The sequence below is a fragment of the Peromyscus eremicus genome, chromosome 1, assembly GCF_949786415.1.
Source record: "Peromyscus eremicus chromosome 1, PerEre_H2_v1, whole genome shotgun sequence".
Taxonomy (NCBI): domain Eukaryota; kingdom Metazoa; phylum Chordata; class Mammalia; order Rodentia; family Cricetidae; genus Peromyscus; species Peromyscus eremicus.
The window spans coordinates 74,506,009-74,525,536 of record NC_081416.1 but is presented as its reverse complement, the minus strand read 5'-3'; the positions used below and the strand labels follow the sequence as shown (position 1 = coordinate 74,525,536).

General features: G+C 49.0%; 2 protein-coding genes across 2 annotated transcripts in view; one reads left to right on the top strand and one right to left on the bottom strand.

The window, feature by feature from the left end:
- Itgad (integrin subunit alpha D) overlaps nucleotides 1–16,299 on the top strand; it is a 28,566-nt gene extending 12,267 nt beyond the window's left edge. The window contains exons 10-30 of the mRNA XM_059266128.1: nucleotides 112–185; nucleotides 1,894–2,023; nucleotides 2,110–2,252; nucleotides 2,425–2,565; nucleotides 2,651–2,860; nucleotides 3,377–3,507; nucleotides 3,616–3,773; nucleotides 4,634–4,788; nucleotides 5,028–5,156; nucleotides 5,899–5,972; nucleotides 6,166–6,307; nucleotides 10,707–10,820; nucleotides 10,956–11,035; nucleotides 11,142–11,225; nucleotides 14,304–14,382; nucleotides 14,506–14,613; nucleotides 14,705–14,785; nucleotides 14,937–15,050; nucleotides 15,190–15,291; nucleotides 15,609–15,719; nucleotides 16,186–16,299. Of these exons, the coding sequence (XP_059122111.1) occupies nucleotides 112–185; nucleotides 1,894–2,023; nucleotides 2,110–2,252; nucleotides 2,425–2,565; nucleotides 2,651–2,860; nucleotides 3,377–3,507; nucleotides 3,616–3,773; nucleotides 4,634–4,788; nucleotides 5,028–5,156; nucleotides 5,899–5,972; nucleotides 6,166–6,307; nucleotides 10,707–10,820; nucleotides 10,956–11,035; nucleotides 11,142–11,225; nucleotides 14,304–14,382; nucleotides 14,506–14,613; nucleotides 14,705–14,785; nucleotides 14,937–15,050; nucleotides 15,190–15,291; nucleotides 15,609–15,719; nucleotides 16,186–16,299 (2,474 nt within the window). The remainder of the gene's footprint in view (nucleotides 1–111; nucleotides 186–1,893; nucleotides 2,024–2,109; nucleotides 2,253–2,424; nucleotides 2,566–2,650; nucleotides 2,861–3,376; nucleotides 3,508–3,615; nucleotides 3,774–4,633; nucleotides 4,789–5,027; nucleotides 5,157–5,898; nucleotides 5,973–6,165; nucleotides 6,308–10,706; nucleotides 10,821–10,955; nucleotides 11,036–11,141; nucleotides 11,226–14,303; nucleotides 14,383–14,505; nucleotides 14,614–14,704; nucleotides 14,786–14,936; nucleotides 15,051–15,189; nucleotides 15,292–15,608; nucleotides 15,720–16,185) is intronic.
- A 543-nt stretch (nucleotides 16,300–16,842) lies between these two features.
- LOC131899319 (cytochrome c oxidase subunit 6A2, mitochondrial) lies at nucleotides 16,843–17,468 on the bottom strand. Its single transcript, XM_059250747.1, has 3 exons — nucleotides 17,315–17,468; nucleotides 17,006–17,142; nucleotides 16,843–16,926 (listed from the first exon to the last, which is right to left on the bottom strand). Exons 1-3 carry the CDS (start codon nucleotides 17,385–17,387, stop codon nucleotides 16,843–16,845), a joined length of 294 nt encoding a protein of 97 aa, XP_059106730.1. The 5' UTR covers nucleotides 17,388–17,468.
- Between the last annotated feature and the right edge of the window lie 2,060 nt (nucleotides 17,469–19,528).

Here is a 19,528-nt window from a genome sequence, read left to right as displayed (position 1 = left end):
CACAAGTCACCCCAAAATGCCCCATAGAACTCAGGCCCCAGCCCCCATTCCTGTCCTGAGTCCTCATGCTCTCCCAGCTTTGGAGAATCTAAGTGACATGTCTCCCCTCAGGAACTCAATCAACGACAAGCAGTTCCTTTCAGCACGAGATGTCACAAGAAGGTTTCAGTTCGGCTCTCACGATGGTGGGTAGAGTGTGCAATTGACGAACAGACGTCAACTCTGGGCCTTCTGTGGGCGGGATGGGACCCAGAAGGGACTAGGAGCAGATTTGTCCTTAAGTCCTCTGACTGAGTGAAGAATGTCATCCGTGGTTCTTAAGGTGCTAGGGACCAAAAAGGGCAGGATGTAGCTTGAGTTTCCCTGCCTGGCCCACAGTCAGGACAAATCTTTGTCACCCACCAGTCCCACAGCAGCTCAGACCAAACCGAGTAAACACAGAGACTTATATTGCTTACAAACTGTATGGCCGTACCAGGCTTCTTGCTAACTATTCTTATATCTTAAATTAATCCATTTCTATAAATCTATACCTTGCCATGTGGCTCGTGGCTTACCAGCATCTTCACATGCTCCTTGTCCTGGTGGTGGCTGGCAGTGTCTCCCTGACTCAGCCTTCCACTTCCCAGAATTCTTCTCCTCCTTGTCCCGCCTATACTTCCTCCTGCCTGACTACTGGCCAATCAGTGTTTTATTTACTAACCAATCAGAGCAACACATTTGCCATACAGAACATCCCACAGCAGCAGGAGACAGCCAAAGCCTGAACTTTCCTGGAGCACGATTCTAGTGGGTAGAGACCACACACAAAGCACCCTCCAACTCTCCCGGGTGTCGGGATAGAAAAAGAAAGATGGTCAGATGACACTGAGTCATGAGAAAGGGCCGGTCCTGAGAAAATCTGAGGAACAGTTGCTGCAGTTAGAGGAAAAGGTTACTGGAATGGTTCCAGGGAAGAAATACAGCTGTTGTGCTACAAACAAGAGAAGGAGGAGGAGGAGGAGGAGGAGGAGGAGGAGGAGGAGGAGGAGGAGGAGGAGGAGGAGGAGGGAGAGGAGGAGGAGGAGGGAGAGGAGGAGGAGGGAGAGGAAGAGGAGGAGGAGGAGGAGGAGGAGGAGGAGGAGGGGTGTACACAATGGGCGCAGAGTGAGTTAGGGACAGCGTGCAGCTGGAGGGGTAGGAGGGCCCAGACCACACGGACCAGAGAGAAAACAGTGCAACAAGACGTGTTTGAGAGCAGATGTCCGGAGAGATTTTCTCCTAGTTCCTTGAGGCTGAGTAGAGGTTGGCAGGAATGGAAGCAGGCTGGTTTTGAACTGGTCCCTGGAACTACGTCAAAGGTGCTGGGAGGGTCATTAAACACTTCCTTCGGTGTTTTTATAGTTCTCCATAATCCTAAGTTTTATAGTTCTCCATAATCCTAAATTCGAAAGTGTGAGAACGAATAAGGAATGCTGGGGAGCATGAAGCATTGCTACCTGAGGGCGCTGACAAAGACCTCGTGAGGATGTGACAATGAGATTGACCCTGTCACAGAGGAGCTGAGAGAGGGACAGGGGGTGATCAGGACAGAGATTAACTGCCCAGGTTCGACTGAGATGCAATCCAGATGGGATTCCAAGGGGGCTGATGATGGTCTCCTAGCATAATCTACCTACTTACTGGGTTTGTGGAGGCCTGATGCAGGGGTGGGAGGAGGCAGGACAGACGCCAAGCCCCTAGGAGGCAGAAAGGCAGAAAGGTGACAGGCTGACAATGTATCAAGAGACTGAGGAGCTAATGTTCAGAGACAGCGGGTGGAAAAAAATCAAAACGATGTCTGGAGGCAGGCTTCTTTGGATTAGGCTGGCATCCTGACCCAGCCTGCTCAGCCCTGGGATCCTTTCCTCCCAGGATGGACCAGTTCTGGGAGCTGTGGGAAGCTTCGGCTGGTCTGGAGGTGCCTTCTTATACCCCCCGAATATGAAGCCCACCTTCATCAACATGTCTCAGGAGAATGTGGACATGAGGGACGCTTACCTGGGTAAGAGGAGGTTGTGGGAGGAGAAGGGGCGGGGTGAGCTGCCTGAAGACAGGAGAAACCTTGGTGCTGAGGTCTGGGCCCCTCAGGTTACTCCACCGCACTGGCCTTTTGGAAGGGGGTCCACAGCCTGGTCCTGGGGGCCCCTCGCCACCAGCACACGGGGAAGGTTGTCATCTTTACCCAGGAATCCAGGCGATGGAGGCCCAAGTCTGAAGTCAGTGGGACACAGGTGGGTATGGAAGAAGCCAGAGTGGAGTGTGAGAGTGGGCAGTGTGGCCAGGGTGGAGAAGGAGGGGGTGAAGGGACTCTGGGGCCCACACGGGAGGCTGTGGTGCTGGGAGAGGGGCAGGACCTGGCCCAGAGGGGGCATCTGTAAGATGACTTCAGGCTCGGCCCACCAGATCGGCTCCTACTTTGGGGCCTCCCTCTGCTCTGTGGACATGGATAGAGACGGCAGCACTGACCTGGTCTTGATCGGAGCCCCCCATTACTATGAGCAGACCCGAGGGGGGCAGGTATCTGTGTGCCCAATGCCCAGTGGGGTAAGTGGTGAAGGGTCCCGGCCGGTGGTGTGGGTGTGGGTGGAGGGCCGCCCGGGTTGGATCTGACACTGACTTTGCTCTGCAGAGGATCAGGTGGCAGTGTGAGGCCACTCTCCATGGGGAGCAGGGCCATCCTTGGGGCCGCTTTGGGGCAGCCCTGACAGTGCTAGGGGACGTGAATGGGGACAGTGTGACAGATGTGGCTATTGGTGCACCTGGAGAGGAAGAGAACAGGGGTGCTGTGTACCTATTTCATGGAGCCTCGAAACTGGAGATCAACCCCTCGCCCAGCCAGGTGAGGCCTTGTCACCTGTCTTGGCATCCTTGCGTGGATACAGCCTCCACTCTGTTGTGAACAGCTTTCTGACTAAGAGACCAAGCTTGGAAATTAAACTCTTGAGTCAAATCCATGGCAACAGCAGCCATCGTTTGCTTTGTGTTCTTTGTCTAAATGATTGACTTAGATTCTGCGAGCTTTAGTCTTTTCCTGTGAAACAGAAGTGATCAAGCCGACTCCTTCCTGTAAAGATAATGCAGTGAGTGCATTAAGCACTCCATAGACCACATATTTTCTGGATGACCATTCAAATGATGAACAAATACGTCCACTTTAATCCTGTGGCTGTATTTTTATTTCACTGTTGCTTTATCCTCAGGGCAAGCTGGAGCTGTAAGAGGGCCCCCTTTTCTCTTTGTGAGAGTCTTCTAAGACCCCCATACCTTGCTTTCAACTCTTAACCCTTCATTTCCCCTTTCACAATCCCTGTACCGTCATCTATTGGTTTTTATTTTCTTTTTTCTTCTTGATCAGCGGGTCGCTGGTTCCCAACTCTCCCTGAGGCTCCAATATTTTGGGCAGTCACTAAGTGGGGGTCAGGACCTTACGCAGGATGGCCTGGTGGACCTGGCTGTGGGAGCCCTGGGGCACGTGCTGCTGCTTAGGTGAGAACTCACCCACACCTCACCCTTGTCCACTGTGTCCAAGTCACTTGTGCTGGTCCTTCTCCCAGAGGTCAGCGTCACATCCTCAACTCTTGTTAATGTCCCCAGGAGTCTGCCTTTGCTGAAAGTGGGGATTGCCATAAGATTTGTCCCTGTGGAGGTGGCAAAAGCTGTGTACCAGTGCTGGAAAAGGATTCCCACTGCCCTTGAAGCTGGGAAGGCCATTGTCTGCCTCACTATTGACAAAGCCTCACCTGACCAGTTAGGTGAGTATTTTCCTAAAATTGGGTCCCACATCGTCCCATTAGAGGCCTTTAAGGCTATGTACAGGGCAGAGCAATCCCAGGAACACAGATCTCTCGACCTTTCCTCAGAGGCCTGAGTTCTTTCTTTCTCCTTCCTCATGCCCCCAGGCCTATGGCCTCCTGTCCAGGAAGACCCACAGCCTGTTTCCTCTCCTCCCTACCTCAGCCTCTGTCCCTGCTTGAGCTACCACATCTCTGGTTACCTATACAGAAGCAGAGACTCTCTCAGTGGCCCTCACACCTGTCCTTATACCCTGTCACCCACTGTCCAATGAGAAAGTAGACTTGATTGATCCCCAAAATGTGAAACTAGGCTCCTTGCCCCAACCCTTAACACCCTTAAACCGCTTTCTCTTGCAATTGTGGAGACTCCAATCCTTTCCTATAATTCCATCCTGCTTTGGTCCCTCCTGGAATCGTCCACCACACCTTATCGCAGCTCTCCTCCTCCATGTACTTTTGGAAATGTACCAACCTCTATCTCCCCCAGAGTCTTAGGAATACCAAAACTTGGAGTCATTCTTTTCCCTGGGCTTCATTCATGGTCCATGTGTTTAGCTCCTTTACTAGATGAGATGCATGAGTGGTCTGTCTATCTATCTATCTATCTATCTATCTATCTATCTATCTATCTGTCATCTATCTATTAATTAACTATCTATCTGTCTACCTATCTATCCGTCCATCCACCTATCATTGTCTCCATGTGTAATTCCCCAAACTTGGCGCAGTCATGGAAAGTACTCAACAGGTTTAAACAATTAAATGGAAGCAGGCCGTTCTCCGTTTCTTTGCTTTTGCGTTTTTCCTTTTCACTTCAGGTGATGTCCAAAGCTCCGTCCGGTATGATTTGGCCTTGGACCCGGGCCGTCTAATTTCTCGTGCTGTTTTCAATGAGACCAAGAACTGGACTTTGGCTCGAAGAAAGACTTTGGGGCTCGGCATTCACTGTGAAACAATAAAGCTGCTTTTGCCAGTGAGGATTTGGGGGTTGGGGGAAAAGAGGGGGAAAGGGAAAAGAGCCAAGACTAGCTTGCCAGGTCCCTTGCTATCTACTGTGTGAAGTGGGCAGAAGGAGGACATTGAGACCAGAGAGGAGAAAGGCTGGGAGGACGATCTGCTTAGCCTGGATGTGGCACTGTCTGGAGGCAGAGGAAGAGCCCAGTGATGGGAAGAAGGAAGGATGGTGGCCCTCCAAAGTTCCTTCTTTCTCAGGACTGTGTGGAGGATGTGCTGAGCCCTATCATCCTGCGCCTCAACTTTTCTCTGGTGGGAGACTCTGCTTCATCCGGGAATCTTCGTCCTGTGCTGGCTGTGGGCTCCCAAGACCACATGACAGCTTCTGTGAGTATCTGTCCAATGGAGTCCAAGGACAGGATGGCTTCATTGTGTCTCTCTGTGCTTAAGAACTCACAGCAGATCCTAATTGTCCACCACTGGCAACAAATCCCACATGTTCCCCTCAGCTTCTTAGGTTGGCCTAGCTGGTACCCTTGCATGTGCCCAGCTAGTCCTACTATGCCCCGACCTAACCACATTCTGCACACTGCCTCACTTCTCTCGTCTGCTGTAACTCTCATTTGAAAAACATTTCCTTCTTTCTGTGCGAAGAAAGTGCCTGCCTCATCTCCTCTGACCACACTCGGCCCCAGCTCCCACTTTTCCTGTGGCTCCTAAGTCTGGCTCCCAAATGGCTGACCATCCCATTTCAAAGTGATGTTCCTGGAAACTGAAACACTCTATGTCTGCATTGGGGACTGTCTTGGACACACATTTCTTGAGCATTGCAGCCATATCCAATTCCCCAAACTTCCACCAGTTGAAATCTCCTGTCCTATTGCTACCATTTAATAGTGTTTGCCGAATCGCTGCTGCGCTGCATATGAGACTTGACCCAACTAGACTTGGATGTGCTGAAGCCAAGATCTTATGCTATCCTTCTTTCACATTCCGACCTTCAGCCCTAGGCCCACTCCTTGCTAGTGTCTATTAGAGTGCTGGGGACAGAGGTCTGCTAATAGTCCATTGAGGGGGTTAGAGACTGATTTGAACATGGATGAGAAAGGAGCAAACCGTTTTGTGGCAGCTCCCATTTGAGAAGAACTGTAAGCAAGAACTCCTGTGTGAAGGGGACCTGGGCATCAGCTTTAACTTCTCAGGGTAAGTGCTGTCTCCTTCCATATGGTGAACCACTTGTGACTGCCACCCTTGAGTGTCTTTCTAAAAAAATGAATTCTGTTGAAATACTATCAGCTCAAAGTTCATGAGTTCCCACTGTCTTGCCTCTGCCCTTGATCCACATTCGATTTCTCTCCATGGAGTCCCTCCTTCAGGCCCGACCTTCCCTCCTCAGCCTGCAGATCTTGGTGGTGGGAAGCTCCCCAGAGCTCACCGTAACAGCAACTGTGTGGAATGAGGGTGAAGACAGCTATGGAACTTTAGTCAAATTCTACTACCCAGAAGGGCTATCCTATCGACGGGTAACGGAAATACAGGTAAGCAGGCCCCTTGGACTCTACTAGACATCTAGGGCCTCTTCTGTCCCTGATACAAAAATACTACAGGCTGGATTAATTATAAAGAAATTATAATCATTTTGGCTCATGATTCTGGAAGTGTAAACCTAAAAGATACATCTGGTGGTGGCCTTGCTGGCCGAGTCTCAAGGCAGTTCAAGGAATAATATGGCAAAGATGTATGTATGTGTGTGTGTGTGTGTGTGGGTGTGTGGGTGTTCTCTCCTCTTCTATCATGAGGTCCCACATTGATGACCTTTTCTAACTGTAATCACTTCCCAAATGCCCCACTTAAATGCCACAGTCTGGTTAAATTTCTATGTTCTTAATATCTCACAATGGGGATTAAACATCACACACAAAAACTACACAGATAAAAGTATATTAAGCCTATGTGTCAATTAATAAATAATATTGAGTAAATATCCATAAAAATCAATACCTAGTCAAAAGTAAAAAAAAAAAAAAAAACTACTAGCATCCTCACCTCCCCCCACTCTGTGTCTCTCCCTATCATAACCCCATTCTCTCTCCTACGATAATCAGATTTTTAACTTCCTGAGAATCACTCCCAGGTATTTGTAGGTTCGCCATCCATGAGTGTGTCCCTAAATCACACTGTTCAGTTTCATTGGTTCTTGAACTTTATGTGAATGGAAACGTGGTATATGTACTCTTCTATGTCTTGACCCTTTCCTTCAGTGTTGTCTGTGAGACCCCTCCATGCCGCTGCAGTGGCTTGTGGCAGCTACACCATTGTGACCGAACATCTGCCAGAAACAACCTAAACAAGGACAGGCATATCTGGCTCACAGTTTAGAAAGTGTGTTAGTCAGGTCCGCTAAGGGACAGAGCTAGTGCGAATAAATATTAAAAGGGGAGGTGCACAATTTAGAAGGTGTGTTAGTAAGGGTTTTTAAAGGAATGGACCTGGAATAACGGACATATATTAAAAGGGCACGGATTAGGCTAGCTTCTAGGATGTTGTCAGGGCGGTCCAGCAATGGCTGACTCCGGACAGGAAGGCAGAGGATATGGCAGCTGTCAGTCATGAAGCTGACGTCTCAGTACTCTCAGTCTGCTGCTGGAGTCCTGGGGGACCCTCGGCAAGCCGCCTGTCTTCAGTCTGTGTTGAAATCCTGAAAAAGATGGATTTAATACTGGCCACAGCAACAGGACAGCTAATGTGCCGTAATTCTACCAGAGAACACACGGAGACCCTTAAAGCTGAGCTCTATTGCTGGCTAGCGGCTGCACAGGGAACTTGCTCAAATCATGCAGCCCCGAGTGTTACTGTTTTTGTTTTTTATGAACAAAAACCACATCCTGGTTGACACACTTTACTTAGCAGGAGCAGTTAGCAAGAAGCAAAGCTACAGGAGCCCTAAAGCAAGGTCAGTACATTTAGGGACTGGTCTGGGTCCTGAAACCGCAGATTAGGTCTTTGTTCTCATTTCGCAAGTGTTGGAGCCTCTGTGCTCGGTTTTAAGATCAGAATGTGGCCTCTAACACAGTGTCAGGTATGCTAAGAACCCAGGGCCTGTCACACTACAATGAGAGCAGACAAAGGACAACATTTCCTTCTTTAATGTCCTTTTCTGTGGACTGCCACCAGAGGTGTGGCCCAGATTTAGGGTGGGTCTTCCCACATCAAATGACCAAATTAATGAGTTCATCAGCTTGGGGTTTAGTTGATTCCAGATGTAGTCAAGTTGATGACAAGATGACAACCAAGATGACAGCCATCGCAGAAGGTGAGGTCTGTCATGGGAGGCACAGTGGCTGCAGCATGGTCTCTGTAGTGTAAAGACGCTGACTATGCCTTGGCAGCAAAGAACAGACGGAACTCAAGCAGGTTTCTGTATACCTCAAGACCCATTCAGAGTAGCCTGGACCATCCCAGCTAGGCTGTACCTCCCCCAAAGTTCTACAACACTCCCTCCTCAGTTTGTATTCTGAGGACAGATGAGCCTGTGAACAACACTTCACATTCAAACCCTAATATAACAGTACAACAGTTCCACTGCTATGTGAGATCTCTGTACGAATGTGCCACAATGTATCCGTTCTACTAGGGATGGTTGCTTACCTGATTTGAGCCATGACTGTTCTTGAGCTGGTATCCTGGCGCATGATGCATAATACTTCGGAAGATTTATACCACACATGGATTCTATAAACTGACCGTTTTCAGAATTATTTTTTGTCTATTTACACTTCTATGGGTAGCATGTGAGAGTTTCTGTGCCTGTCTTTTAGCTCTTGATGCTATCAGACTTTTCAACTGTCAACATGATCACACATTTCCTTGTAGTTTTTGTTTGGAATATTCTAGAGAAGTTGTGTAGCTTTACACACATTTTGTGGTCCTTTGGGTCTTTTGTAGGGGGATGTGTCTGTCTACATTTTTTCTCCTGTTCTTGCTTGGATTTTAATAATTGGCCAGCACAGTGGCACACACCTTTAATCCCAGCACTCAGGAGTCAGAGACAGGTGGATCTCTGTGAGTTCGAGGCCAGGCTGATCTACAGAGTGAGTTCCAGGATAGCCAAAGCTACACAGAGAAACCCTGCCTCAAAACAAAACAAAACAAAACAAAACAAAACCAAAAAACAAACAAACAAACAAAAAACCAAAACCAAAAGAAAGAAAGAAAGGGACACAATCCTCAGTGTGGTGGCATTCACCTTTAATACCAGAACTCTTGGGGGGCAGAGCGGGGAGGATCTCTGTGAGTTTGAGGGTAGCCTGGTGGACATAGTGAATTCTAGGCCATTAAGGACTACCTAGGGAGACCCAGTCTCAAAGAGTGATTTGCAGGAGTTCTCTACATACTCCGTTTCAGTCTCTGCCTTGTGTCCTTTAACACTATAAAAGGTGTCTTAATTCAATTGCAATTGAGTTTATCAATCTTTTCCTCTACTCTCAGTATTTTTGTATATTAACCTTGTTTAAGAAATACTTCCTCACATCCTAACATCCCAGTGTGTGTATCTTTCCACCTACCCATAGACCTTGGGGTGGGGGGGCTTTTCTCTTTGTCCCTCTCCCCAAGTCCATACCGTCTCTCAGACTTGTATACCAAGGGTCACTGCTTCCCTGCCTACCTACAGCCACTCGGTGTCTACCCATTTTCTGCCACCCCTGAGGCGCCTGTCACGGCCAACTCCAGCAAGATCTTATCCCAATCAGGACTTGTATGGAAATCAAACTCAGTAATGACAAAGTGTCATGGTCACAGGCTAGCCTTGAACTTCTGAATTCAAGTGTAAGCATGTGCCCTCATGGCCAATTTATGAGGTTCCATGAATCAGGCATGAAACAACTACACCACACCCCCAGCCAAGAAAAGGTGGTTAAGGGCACTTGCCACCAAGACAGATGACCTGAGCTCAGTCCCCAAGACTGGCATAGTGGAAGAAGAGACCGGGATCCTGCAAAGTGTCCCCTGACTTCACACACACACACACACACACACACACACACACACACACACACACACAGAGAGAGAGAGAGAGAGAGAGAGAGAGAGAGAGAGAGAGAGAGAGAGAGAGAGAGAGAGAGGAGGGAGGGAGGGAGGGAGAGAGGGAGAGAGAGAGAGAGGGAGAGAGAGAGAATAAAAGCATTAATTTAATTTAAAAAAAAAAAAACAAGTATTTCCTAGGGAAGGGATGTAGCTCAGTGGTAGAGAATTTGCCTAACATGCTTGAGTGAGGTTCCCTACCCCAAGGTTATGATAAACTATATTCCCTTTTAAAATCTTTATAGTTTTACTTTTGTACATAAAAGTCTTTAAAACAACTAGAATGTATTTTAATGTATAAAATTAGGTAGGGATCTAGTTTCATTTTTCTCTCTGCACTTTCCTTTTTCAATATGGGATGAATTCTCTTGGTACCATTTATTGAAAAGTCTGGCTTTCTCCCGGCTCTGAGATGCTACCCCAGCCATAAGTTAGTCCCATATATACAGAGATGGTAACTGTGGACACTGCATGAAAAACATCCCCCAGAGTCTTAAGAATTCTATCATGTGGTCCTCAGTTGGTGGCACTGTCTGGGAGGTTTAGGGGACTGGGGCCTTGCTGGAGGCAGTACATCACTGTTGGGCTGGGGTCAAGAGTAAAAGCTTCGGGCCACTTGCAGCTTACATTTCCTGCTTGATACTGTGGTTGAGGATGTGAGCTCTCAGTTTTCTGCTCTGGCTGCCAAGCTTGCTGTTTGCTGCCCTACTTCCCTGACGTGATGGACTCTTGTCTCTCTGGAGCTGGAAGCCAAATAAAGTCTTGTATATTTAAGTTGCCTTGGCCATGGTGTTTTATCCTAGCCACAGAAAAGTAACCAATGTGGTAACTTGAACTCATCTGCTCTCCTATAAGCAACCTCACCAGCACCCACTCCGCTTGGCATGTGAGGCTGAGGCCACTGACAAGGAGGGCCTGAGGAGCAGCAGCTGTAGCATCAATCACCCCATCTTCCGAGAAGGCGCGAAGGTCAGTGCTATGTGCCATCCCCACCCTCACCCCCCTAGATCCTCAGCTCCGGCCTCATTGTCCCAACACATTCCCTTCCCTTACTTTTCCATGACCTTCTCCATTTCTGTCTCTTTTTTTTCCTTCTCCCCCCAGAGCACCTTCATAATCACATTTGATGTCTCCTATAAGGCCTTCCTGGGAGATAGGTTGCTTATGAGGGCCAATGCAAGCAGGTGAGCCCAGGAGAGTGTTGGTGCCACGCCTCCTCCGGTCTTATACTCCAGCCGGCTACTATTTTTCCAGATTCCTTCACAGTTGTCTTCCACTCTTTTTCTCCAGCGAGAATAACAAGCGGGAAACCAACAGGACTGCCTTCCAGCTGGAGCTCCCGGTGAAGTACACTGTGTATACAGTGATCCGGAGGTACTACATCCTTAGCCCTTCCCTTGGCCCTTCGACCTTCCTCCAAGCCAGCTACTTCTTACTCTGCTGGCTCTTGGTGTAATTGGCATCTGAATCAGCCTGTTTTATGATAGTGGACTGAGGCAGGATCCTTACAAAGGGCATTAAGGGGACTTGCGCACCTCAGCACCATTGTTGACCTCTCCTTCCTCCAGTGTTCGGTCCTCTTTCCCATGAAGCTTTGCTGCTAGACATGAACACACCAAGTGATGTTACTAGATTGAGGTTAAGACTTTTCTGGGCATCGTGTGCTGGGAGCGTGACCTAATAGGATAGGTCTGTCACCACACAGAGGCGAGACAAGGTCAGAGAAGGTAGAGCTGGCGGGAGAGTCGAGTGTGAAGCTGCTGCTATGCATTTTGAAGGTGAGTAGGTGAGCAGGGGCAGGGGCAGGCTAGAAGCAAGCAAGGGGCTGCATTCCAGGCAGCAGAGAACTGTGTGGAAGCCTGTGAGAACACCATGGACAGGGTTTGCTGCCATGGCTGCTGAGTATGTAGGAGAACCGGAGGGGGTGAGGATCAAATGTGTCATTGTCAATGACATGACCCATGGACGACATGCATGAGTTTTCTCTTTTATCCCTAGGAAAACACAACACAGCTTATAGTTAACTATACTGGGGATATTTCAAGCATTTTTGGTTATTGTGGGGTTTTGGAAGAGTTATATAGATTTTTTTTAATTATTATATCCATTTAATCATCTGGACGACCATATTGCTATCCCTATTTTTACCAATTAAAAAAATCCAGAAGTTAAATAGCTTCACCCCTGTACCAACCAGGTAAGCCCCACTGAATAACTCACACAAGGCCAGCTTGCATAACAGGGTTGCTTATGTGATCCAAAGCAAGGAGGTGAAGCCCCGAGGCTTCTTCCAGAAGGGCTCTGTGCCGATGCTCATGTGCTACACACCTCTCAAGACTGAGGAAGGAAGGCTGAGTGTTTTACTTAGGTTTGAAGAGAGGTTTAAGGCCAGGAAGAAGGCTCCGTGGGTAAAGTCACCAGCTGCCAAGCCTGATGCCTGAGACCCACATGGCAGAGGTAGAGAACAGACTTCTGGTTATTGTGGGGGTTTCCTTTGACCGCTAAATGAGCTTGGTGGCACACACCCTCCCCCAGATAAACAAATAAATGTAAAATTAATTTTTTTAAAGAAAAGTCATTTAGAACTAGAGATTTTAAAGTAAGAAAATGGATGCACAGAGAGAACAGGTTTAGGAAGCACAGAGGAATTCCAGCTAGCATACTAAGAGAAAACCCCCAGCGTTTATGGAGAGCTCACGTGTGCTAGGTGCTGCTACAGCCCTCATTAGGGAGAAAAAGTGCAAGACTCTATCTAGTGAGGTTAAATCGTTGGGTAGGAAGTGGTGTGTCTGTCATGGGACTCATGAAATCTGTCCCCAGTGCCTCTGTTCTGAGGCTTGAACCTGGGGTCTAGTGCATACTAAGCAAGCGTCCTGCCACAAAGCCACATCCTCAGTCTATTCCAGGTGCTCTTAAATGTCAAGTTGATAGCATGAAAACTGTTGATGGGGTATGCAGAGGTTCTGGGTAATGATCTGGCTTCTGGGTGGTGAAGCATGTTGGCCCTTCAATACTTCTTCTTCTTCTTCTTCTTCTTCTTCTTCTTCTTCTTCTTCTTCTTCTTCTTCTTCTTCTCCTTCTCCTTCTCCTTCTCCTTCTCCTTCTCCTTCTCCTTCTCCTTCTCCTTCTCCTTCTCCTTCTCCTTCTCCTTCTCCTTCCTTCTCCTTCTCCTTCTCCTTCTCCTTCTCCTTCTCCTTCTCCTTCTCCTTCTCCTTCTCCTTCTTCTTCTTCTTCTTCTTCTTCTTCTTCTTCTTTTTAAATTAGGCTCTCATTATGTGGTCCTGGCTGTTCTGTAACTCTCTATATAGATCAGGCTAGCCTCAGATTCACAGAGGTCCATCTGCCTCTGCCTCCCAAGTTCTGGGATTACAGATGGGCACCACTATGCCCAGCCTGCTTAATTCTATTGAGCTCTGAGACAGCCAGCATTGGGAAGGTGGGAATTACAACTTAACTAAAGAAATCATCAGGACAATCCAAATACCCTGGAAAAAACTTTTGTGTGTGATGCTTTTATTTATATCAGCATTGGTATACCATAACACATTTTCAAAAGTAAATGTGTTCTTTATTTTTTCATTTAAATTTTTATTTTCAATACTTTCATGCATGAGTAACGTATTTACATAGCCTCCATTCCTCTCTCTCCCACTTCCTACTCCTCCTGTGGCCCTCCCTCCTCTCTTTTGTGACAGTAAATGCCAACTGAAAGTCATGGATAAGCCAGATGTGTTGGCTCCCAGCTGTAACCCTTGCATTGGGAAGGCAGGGGCAGGAAGATGGCTGCAAATCTAAGGCTGGTCTGGGATACAGTTGGAGGCCTGTCTCACAAATGCAAAAACAAGGAACCAGTAGACAGAAACCTCCGTCAGCGTAGGGGGCCCCTCCTGGCTTGAGCTCCTGGGTCACCCCCTTTCATATGTGCTCACTTGCCCCAGCACGACCATATCTGCTTTCATTACCACCATCAGGCTCTTACTCCATTTGTCCCAAGTAATCTAACCTCCACTCCCTAGAACCCCCATGGGCTAATTTATTCTGTCAGATTTCCTAGGAGTTCCTGGGGCTACTCCCTATCTGCTAGACTCTATCAGCTGGAGGAAATAGATCAGTGCTTTCTCTCCACTGGAAAATGTTGAACATTACAAGAGATATGGGTCTTTAGGTGAAATTTCCTGGAACTTGACTAAGAACATTTCATGCCAAAGAAAGAGGTGAAACAATCCATGGCGGTATAAAGAAGCCGGGGCACCAAGGAAAGAGCTGTAAGTACGGTACCCGGCAAAGGACACTGTAGGGAGAGGAGTAGCATGAACACTGAGGCTGCAGATGTGTATGGAGACCGCTGTTATTTTCCTGCATCATCTGCTGGGCCCAGTCCTCTGCAGCAAGCCATGGCTCAGACAGAGATGATGCCAGAGCTGTTTTTCATCAACACGCCATTTTCTCCAGGCAGGAAGATTCCACGAAGCATTTCAACTTTTCATCTTTCGACGGGGACAGAGGGAAAGAGGCAGAACATCGATATCGTGTGAGAAGCTAAAGGACATGCATGTCTGTCTCGGCTGAGGGTGGGGAATCTGGAGAGCTATGGGTAACAGATAAATGGGGTGTCCTAGGGATCATGTCGACATCGGGTCTCCGTTTCCTGCAGGTGACTAACTTGAGTCAGCGGAAGCTGGCCATCAGCGTTAACTTCTGGGTCCCCGTCCTACTGAATGGTGTGGCTGTGTGGGATGTGACTGTGAGGACCTCAGCACAGGTACCAGCCTGAAGTTTTTCTCTCTCTCGAATCCCTGTCTATAACAACATCACGCTCTTATCAGGAAAATGTCCCCCCCCCCCACTCCTAGGGTGTCTCCTGTGCATCGTCGCAGAGGGAACCCCCTCAGCATTCCGATTTTCTGACCCAGATTCAAAGGCATTCTGTGCTGGTGAGAAAAGCCTGTGCACTGGGGGACACAGAGGAATGTACTGACGAATCAAGGTCGTGTTGTCAGCCTGTAGTTTTATATCCTCCACCCCGTCTTGGAGAGCCTTTCCCCCCTCCTTTCTCTCCTCAGCTTTACTCCTCTCTGGCCCCAGAACTGCTCCATTGCCGACTGCCTGCACATCCGCTGTGACATCCCCTCCTTGGGCATCCAGGACGAGCTTGACTTCATCCTGAAGGGCAACCTCAGCTTCGGCTGGGTCAGCCAGGTGTGTGGCCAATAGCAGAGGTCCTCCCCCGGTCCGTGTGTGCCTGATGGGTCTGGAGCACCCTTGGGTCAGGGCCGTTCTCGAACCCTGAGCTCCCGCAGGTCCAAACTCCAGCTCTGCCCCACCCTCTCTTTTGCAGACATTGCAGAAAAAGGTGGTGGTCACGAGTGTGGCCGAGGTCACATTCAACACATCTGTGTACTCCCAGCTGCCAGGACAGGAGGCGTTTCTGAGAGCCCAGGTAGAGACTGTGAGGCGGGCGGTGGCCAGGCTGGTGAGAGGGCTCCTGGTGCTCAGTCTGCAGTGATGGCTGGGGATTTGCCAGCCTGGGGGAGGATGAATGAAGGTCCTCAGGCGCTCGGTGCACAAGTGCTGCTGTAGCTCAATGCTTGGCATAGGGCATTGGCAAAAAAGAGGAGATGTTAACGGCTGGGAGCCTGGTGTGTGTGTGTGTATATGTGTGTGTGTGTGTGTGTGTGTATGAGTGTGTTAGTGTGTGTGTGTGTGTGTGTGTGTTAGTGTGTGTGTGAGACGCGCACTCTTTGGTTTTCAAATCAGGTAGAGACAATGCTAGAAGAATATGACGTCTATGAGCCCATCCCCCTCGTAGTGGGCAGCTCCGTGGGAGGCCTGCTGCTGCTGGCCCTCATCACGGCCGCACTGTACAAGGTGAGCTGTTTTCCGTCACTTTCCTAACACTCCCAGTGCTCACCGCCGGCTCTGCCACGCATAAGATAGGATAGTGAAAACTCGGATCATGGTTGTGGGGCGGGCTTGGGAACATGCTCCATCTCTGTCACTACACTCTAATTTTAGGCAAGTTGCTTCTCCTTTTGGGGTCTTTTTTTGCTTCTTGTTTTTGAAGTAACAATAAGACTCACATCACAGATTGGCTGAAGTGAAACAGAAAGGTCAGGGTGTGTGTGCGAATCTACCTGACGATTAATCTGTGCTTTTCTCCTGTGGCTTGGTGTCTAACTGCTTGGCACGCAATCTATCTCACCCCAGGACAGCTGTTTACGTGCACGTTCCGGCACACAGCTGGAAGTTAGTTTAGTTCTCTTAGTTTCAGCTTCTTCTTCTCGACTTTCCTCCCACCCTCTTACCCAGTTTTCTGACTGACCGCATTTCACAGCTTGGCTTCTTCAAACGTCAGTACAAAGAAATGCTGGATGGCCAGCCCGCGGCTCCTACCACAGCCGGTGAGGCCGATTGCAGCTCTGAGACTCCACACCTGCTTCAGTCCTAGGAATCCGCTTTCCCATGTATCTCTGCCAGGAGGAGTTGGTCTTGTTTCTGCCTATGAATCTACTGGCATGGGAACAAGCTCTCCACAGCTCAAGACTAGCCTGGGGAATTTTCCAGATGTGATGCCATACTTCTGAGCTGGGAGATTTTTATGCTTTTGCCCATGTATTAGACTTCAGTGCTGATCCAGGAGCAGGCACAGGGTCAGCATACATTTTCACATGGAAAGAACTACCACACAACACAGAGTGAAGAGAATATGCTCAACATACAGTGTATTGCTTGTATGAAATTTTTTTTAATAAAATGAAAATGCAGGGGAAATTCCACATTTTCCTTGTATGGAAGAGCTTGAGCCCAGATACCAACTGCCCTTCTGGAGTCTACCCAGCTCCCTCCGCCATGCCGTTCCCAAAGAGCCAGAGGACACAGAAGTTCCACACCTTTATTGCACTTAGGACTGTCCACTGGACTTCAGGGGCTCTTATAGCCAGGACGCAGAAGGTCAATTTGGAGACTGTGAACGAGTGTGTCTGCTGGGACTTCAAGGGTGCTCATAGCCCGTGGGCAAAGGATTGACGTGGGGATTGTGGAAAAGTGTGTGGTTGCCATCCCCCCAGGAGAAGGGCTGTGGAGAGAAAGCAGACAGATCACTCCAATCCCTCCCCTGGATTCCCCTGCCGGCCCTCCCTCAGCCTCTGGCATACCTTGGTGCGGATGCGGAGGTGGTGGTAAGGGATGAACTCTTGGCGCTGGTGGTGGCCAGCATGCATCCAGCAGTTGAGGGTGCAGAGGGCCACGCTGGGCAGTGCTAGCACGAAGGTCAGGAAACGCCAGGTGTTGGCTGGGGTAGCAGAGGTGAGGGTAAGAGAGAAGTTGTCCCTGGGCCTAGAGGCCTGAGAGATCAGTGCCTGGTGGATCAGGAGAGGGCAGCCGGGAGAGGAAGGGGGAAACAGGAGGACAAGAGAACAGATGGGCTAGGCTACTAAGTCAGAGTCAGGCCTAGCCCCACTTACCTCCCGCCCCTCCATGGTCTCCTTTGGCTGCGCTGGCCAAGCCCCGACTCAGGACCTTAAGAGGCAGAGCCATTGCCGAGGAGAAGCTGGGAATGGCACTGTCCTTTTCTCTCTCCTTCACCCAGCCTAGAGGATCTCCTCCCCTCTCTGAGCCAATCACCTGTTGAGCTGGAACACAGATGGCTATTTTTAGGAGCTTTCTCTATCTAAAAGTGGGGTTGACTGGCAGGAGCTCCTCTCCGGGCAGCTGATGCAATGTGCCTTCCATTTTGGCAGGAGAACATTGAAGGTGAAATACGCGCCCGACTTGGTGACACAAGCCTGTCACCCCAGCACTTGAGCTGTGCAGGCAGGAGGGCCAGAGTTCAAGGCTGACTTTGCCTACTTAGGGAGTCTGAGCACAGCCTGGGTGGCATAAGACCCTGGTTTTAAAATGAAATAAAAGCTGGGCAGTAGTGGTGCACACGCCTTTGATCCCGGCACGCAGGAGGCAGAGGCAGGCGGATCTCTGAGTTCTGGTCAACAGAGCAAGGTCCAGGACAGCCAGGACTACACAGAGAAACCCTGTCTCACAAAAACAACAACAAATGGGTGGTGGGAGGGTGAGGAGAACGTAGTTTAGTTGATAGAATGCCTGGAGTGTCTGCCTGCCTAGTACCCACGATGCCCTGTGTTCTGTGCCCAGAGCTACATAAGCCCAGTGTAGTGACACATACACATCTTTAATGCCAGCACTTGAGATATGGAGGCAGGAGGATCAGGAGTTCAAAGCCATCCTAGACTACAGACCAAGGTCATCGCTAGCCTGGGCTACACTAGACTCTCTAAATAAATAATTTAAAATATACTACTCCTTTTCACAGTGGTGGGGAATGACTTTACTTAATATTCTGATCTCAATGGCTAGCACAGAGTAGGCACGGAATATGCATAAAATTAATGAAGTGCCCATTAAAAAAATTTATTAGTGTGGGGAATTGCATCCCAGGGTTATGTGCATGCTAATTAAATGCTCTTCCTGAAAGAACTCTAGCCAGCCCAGGCCTGACAAACACGCCCTTTCTCTCTGATTCCCTCTGCCTAGTTAAAAACCCTTACCTTACATTCCTAAAGCCAGACACCAAGCTCTATTCCCTTATTTGGCCAATTCCTCCTCCTGAGGCTGACTACCAAGGTCCAGCTATCAAAGAATTGAAGTCCAGCAATCAAAAGCCCCCTTTGGCTCACCTAATTAACATGACTAATTAAAATTAAACACCTCATCCTAACATGGGGTCTCCCATTTTACCTCTATAAACTGCCATTTTCCTGTGGGCCACATCTGTCTCCTCTCTATCCAGAGGCAGTCCTCTGTCATCCTGTCCCCCCGCCCCCCCCCCCCCGGGACAAATACCCTTCCCCCTCTCCCTTGTTCCCTGTCTCATCCTCGGTCTCCTGTCTTTGTCTCTTATTCCTGCCCTCTGTCCCTCTGGGACAAGTAAATCTTTGCCCTGAGAACCTGGTCTCGGCGTCCTGAGCCGATGCTGATCACCTTCCTTCCCCTGAGCTCAGTCCTTGTCTTTATTTTATTTTGTATTATCAGAGTGTGTGCACATACATGACAGCACTGTGTGGAGTTCCAGGGACGGGCAGCTTTGCTCTCTCCTTCTACCTTCAGGTGGATTCTGGGAACTAAGCACAGGACACCAGACTTGTGTAGCGGCACCTTTGCCCACTGATCCAGCTAAGGCAGAGGGGAGGAAAGATCAAAAGAGCTAGAGGTGGAGAATGACTGCAGGAAAACAGCATCTTCAAGCACTGTAGACAGAGTTATACCCTCAGCCATTGAATGTAGCGCAAATTCTAACTGGTCTTAATAATAAAAACCCAGAGCCAGATACCAGGGTAAATGCTGAAAGATCAGAGAGACGAAGAAGCAAGCCACAGTCACATCCCACCCCACCAACTCCTCAGCCTGAAAGGGGTTGAGCTCCTGTCTCCTCCTGCCTTATATTCCTCTCTCTGCCCAGCCATATCACTTCCTGTTTCCTTCTCAAAGTGCTGGGATTAAACGTGTGTGCCACCATTGCCTGGCCTCTAGTGGCTAGCTCTACACTCTGATCTCCAGGCAAGCTTTATTTGTTAGAGCACAAACAAAATATCACCACAACTGAACTTTTGTTCTTTCTCTCTGGGAAAGGTGCTCACTCTGTAGGCTAGGCTGGAATCAAACTC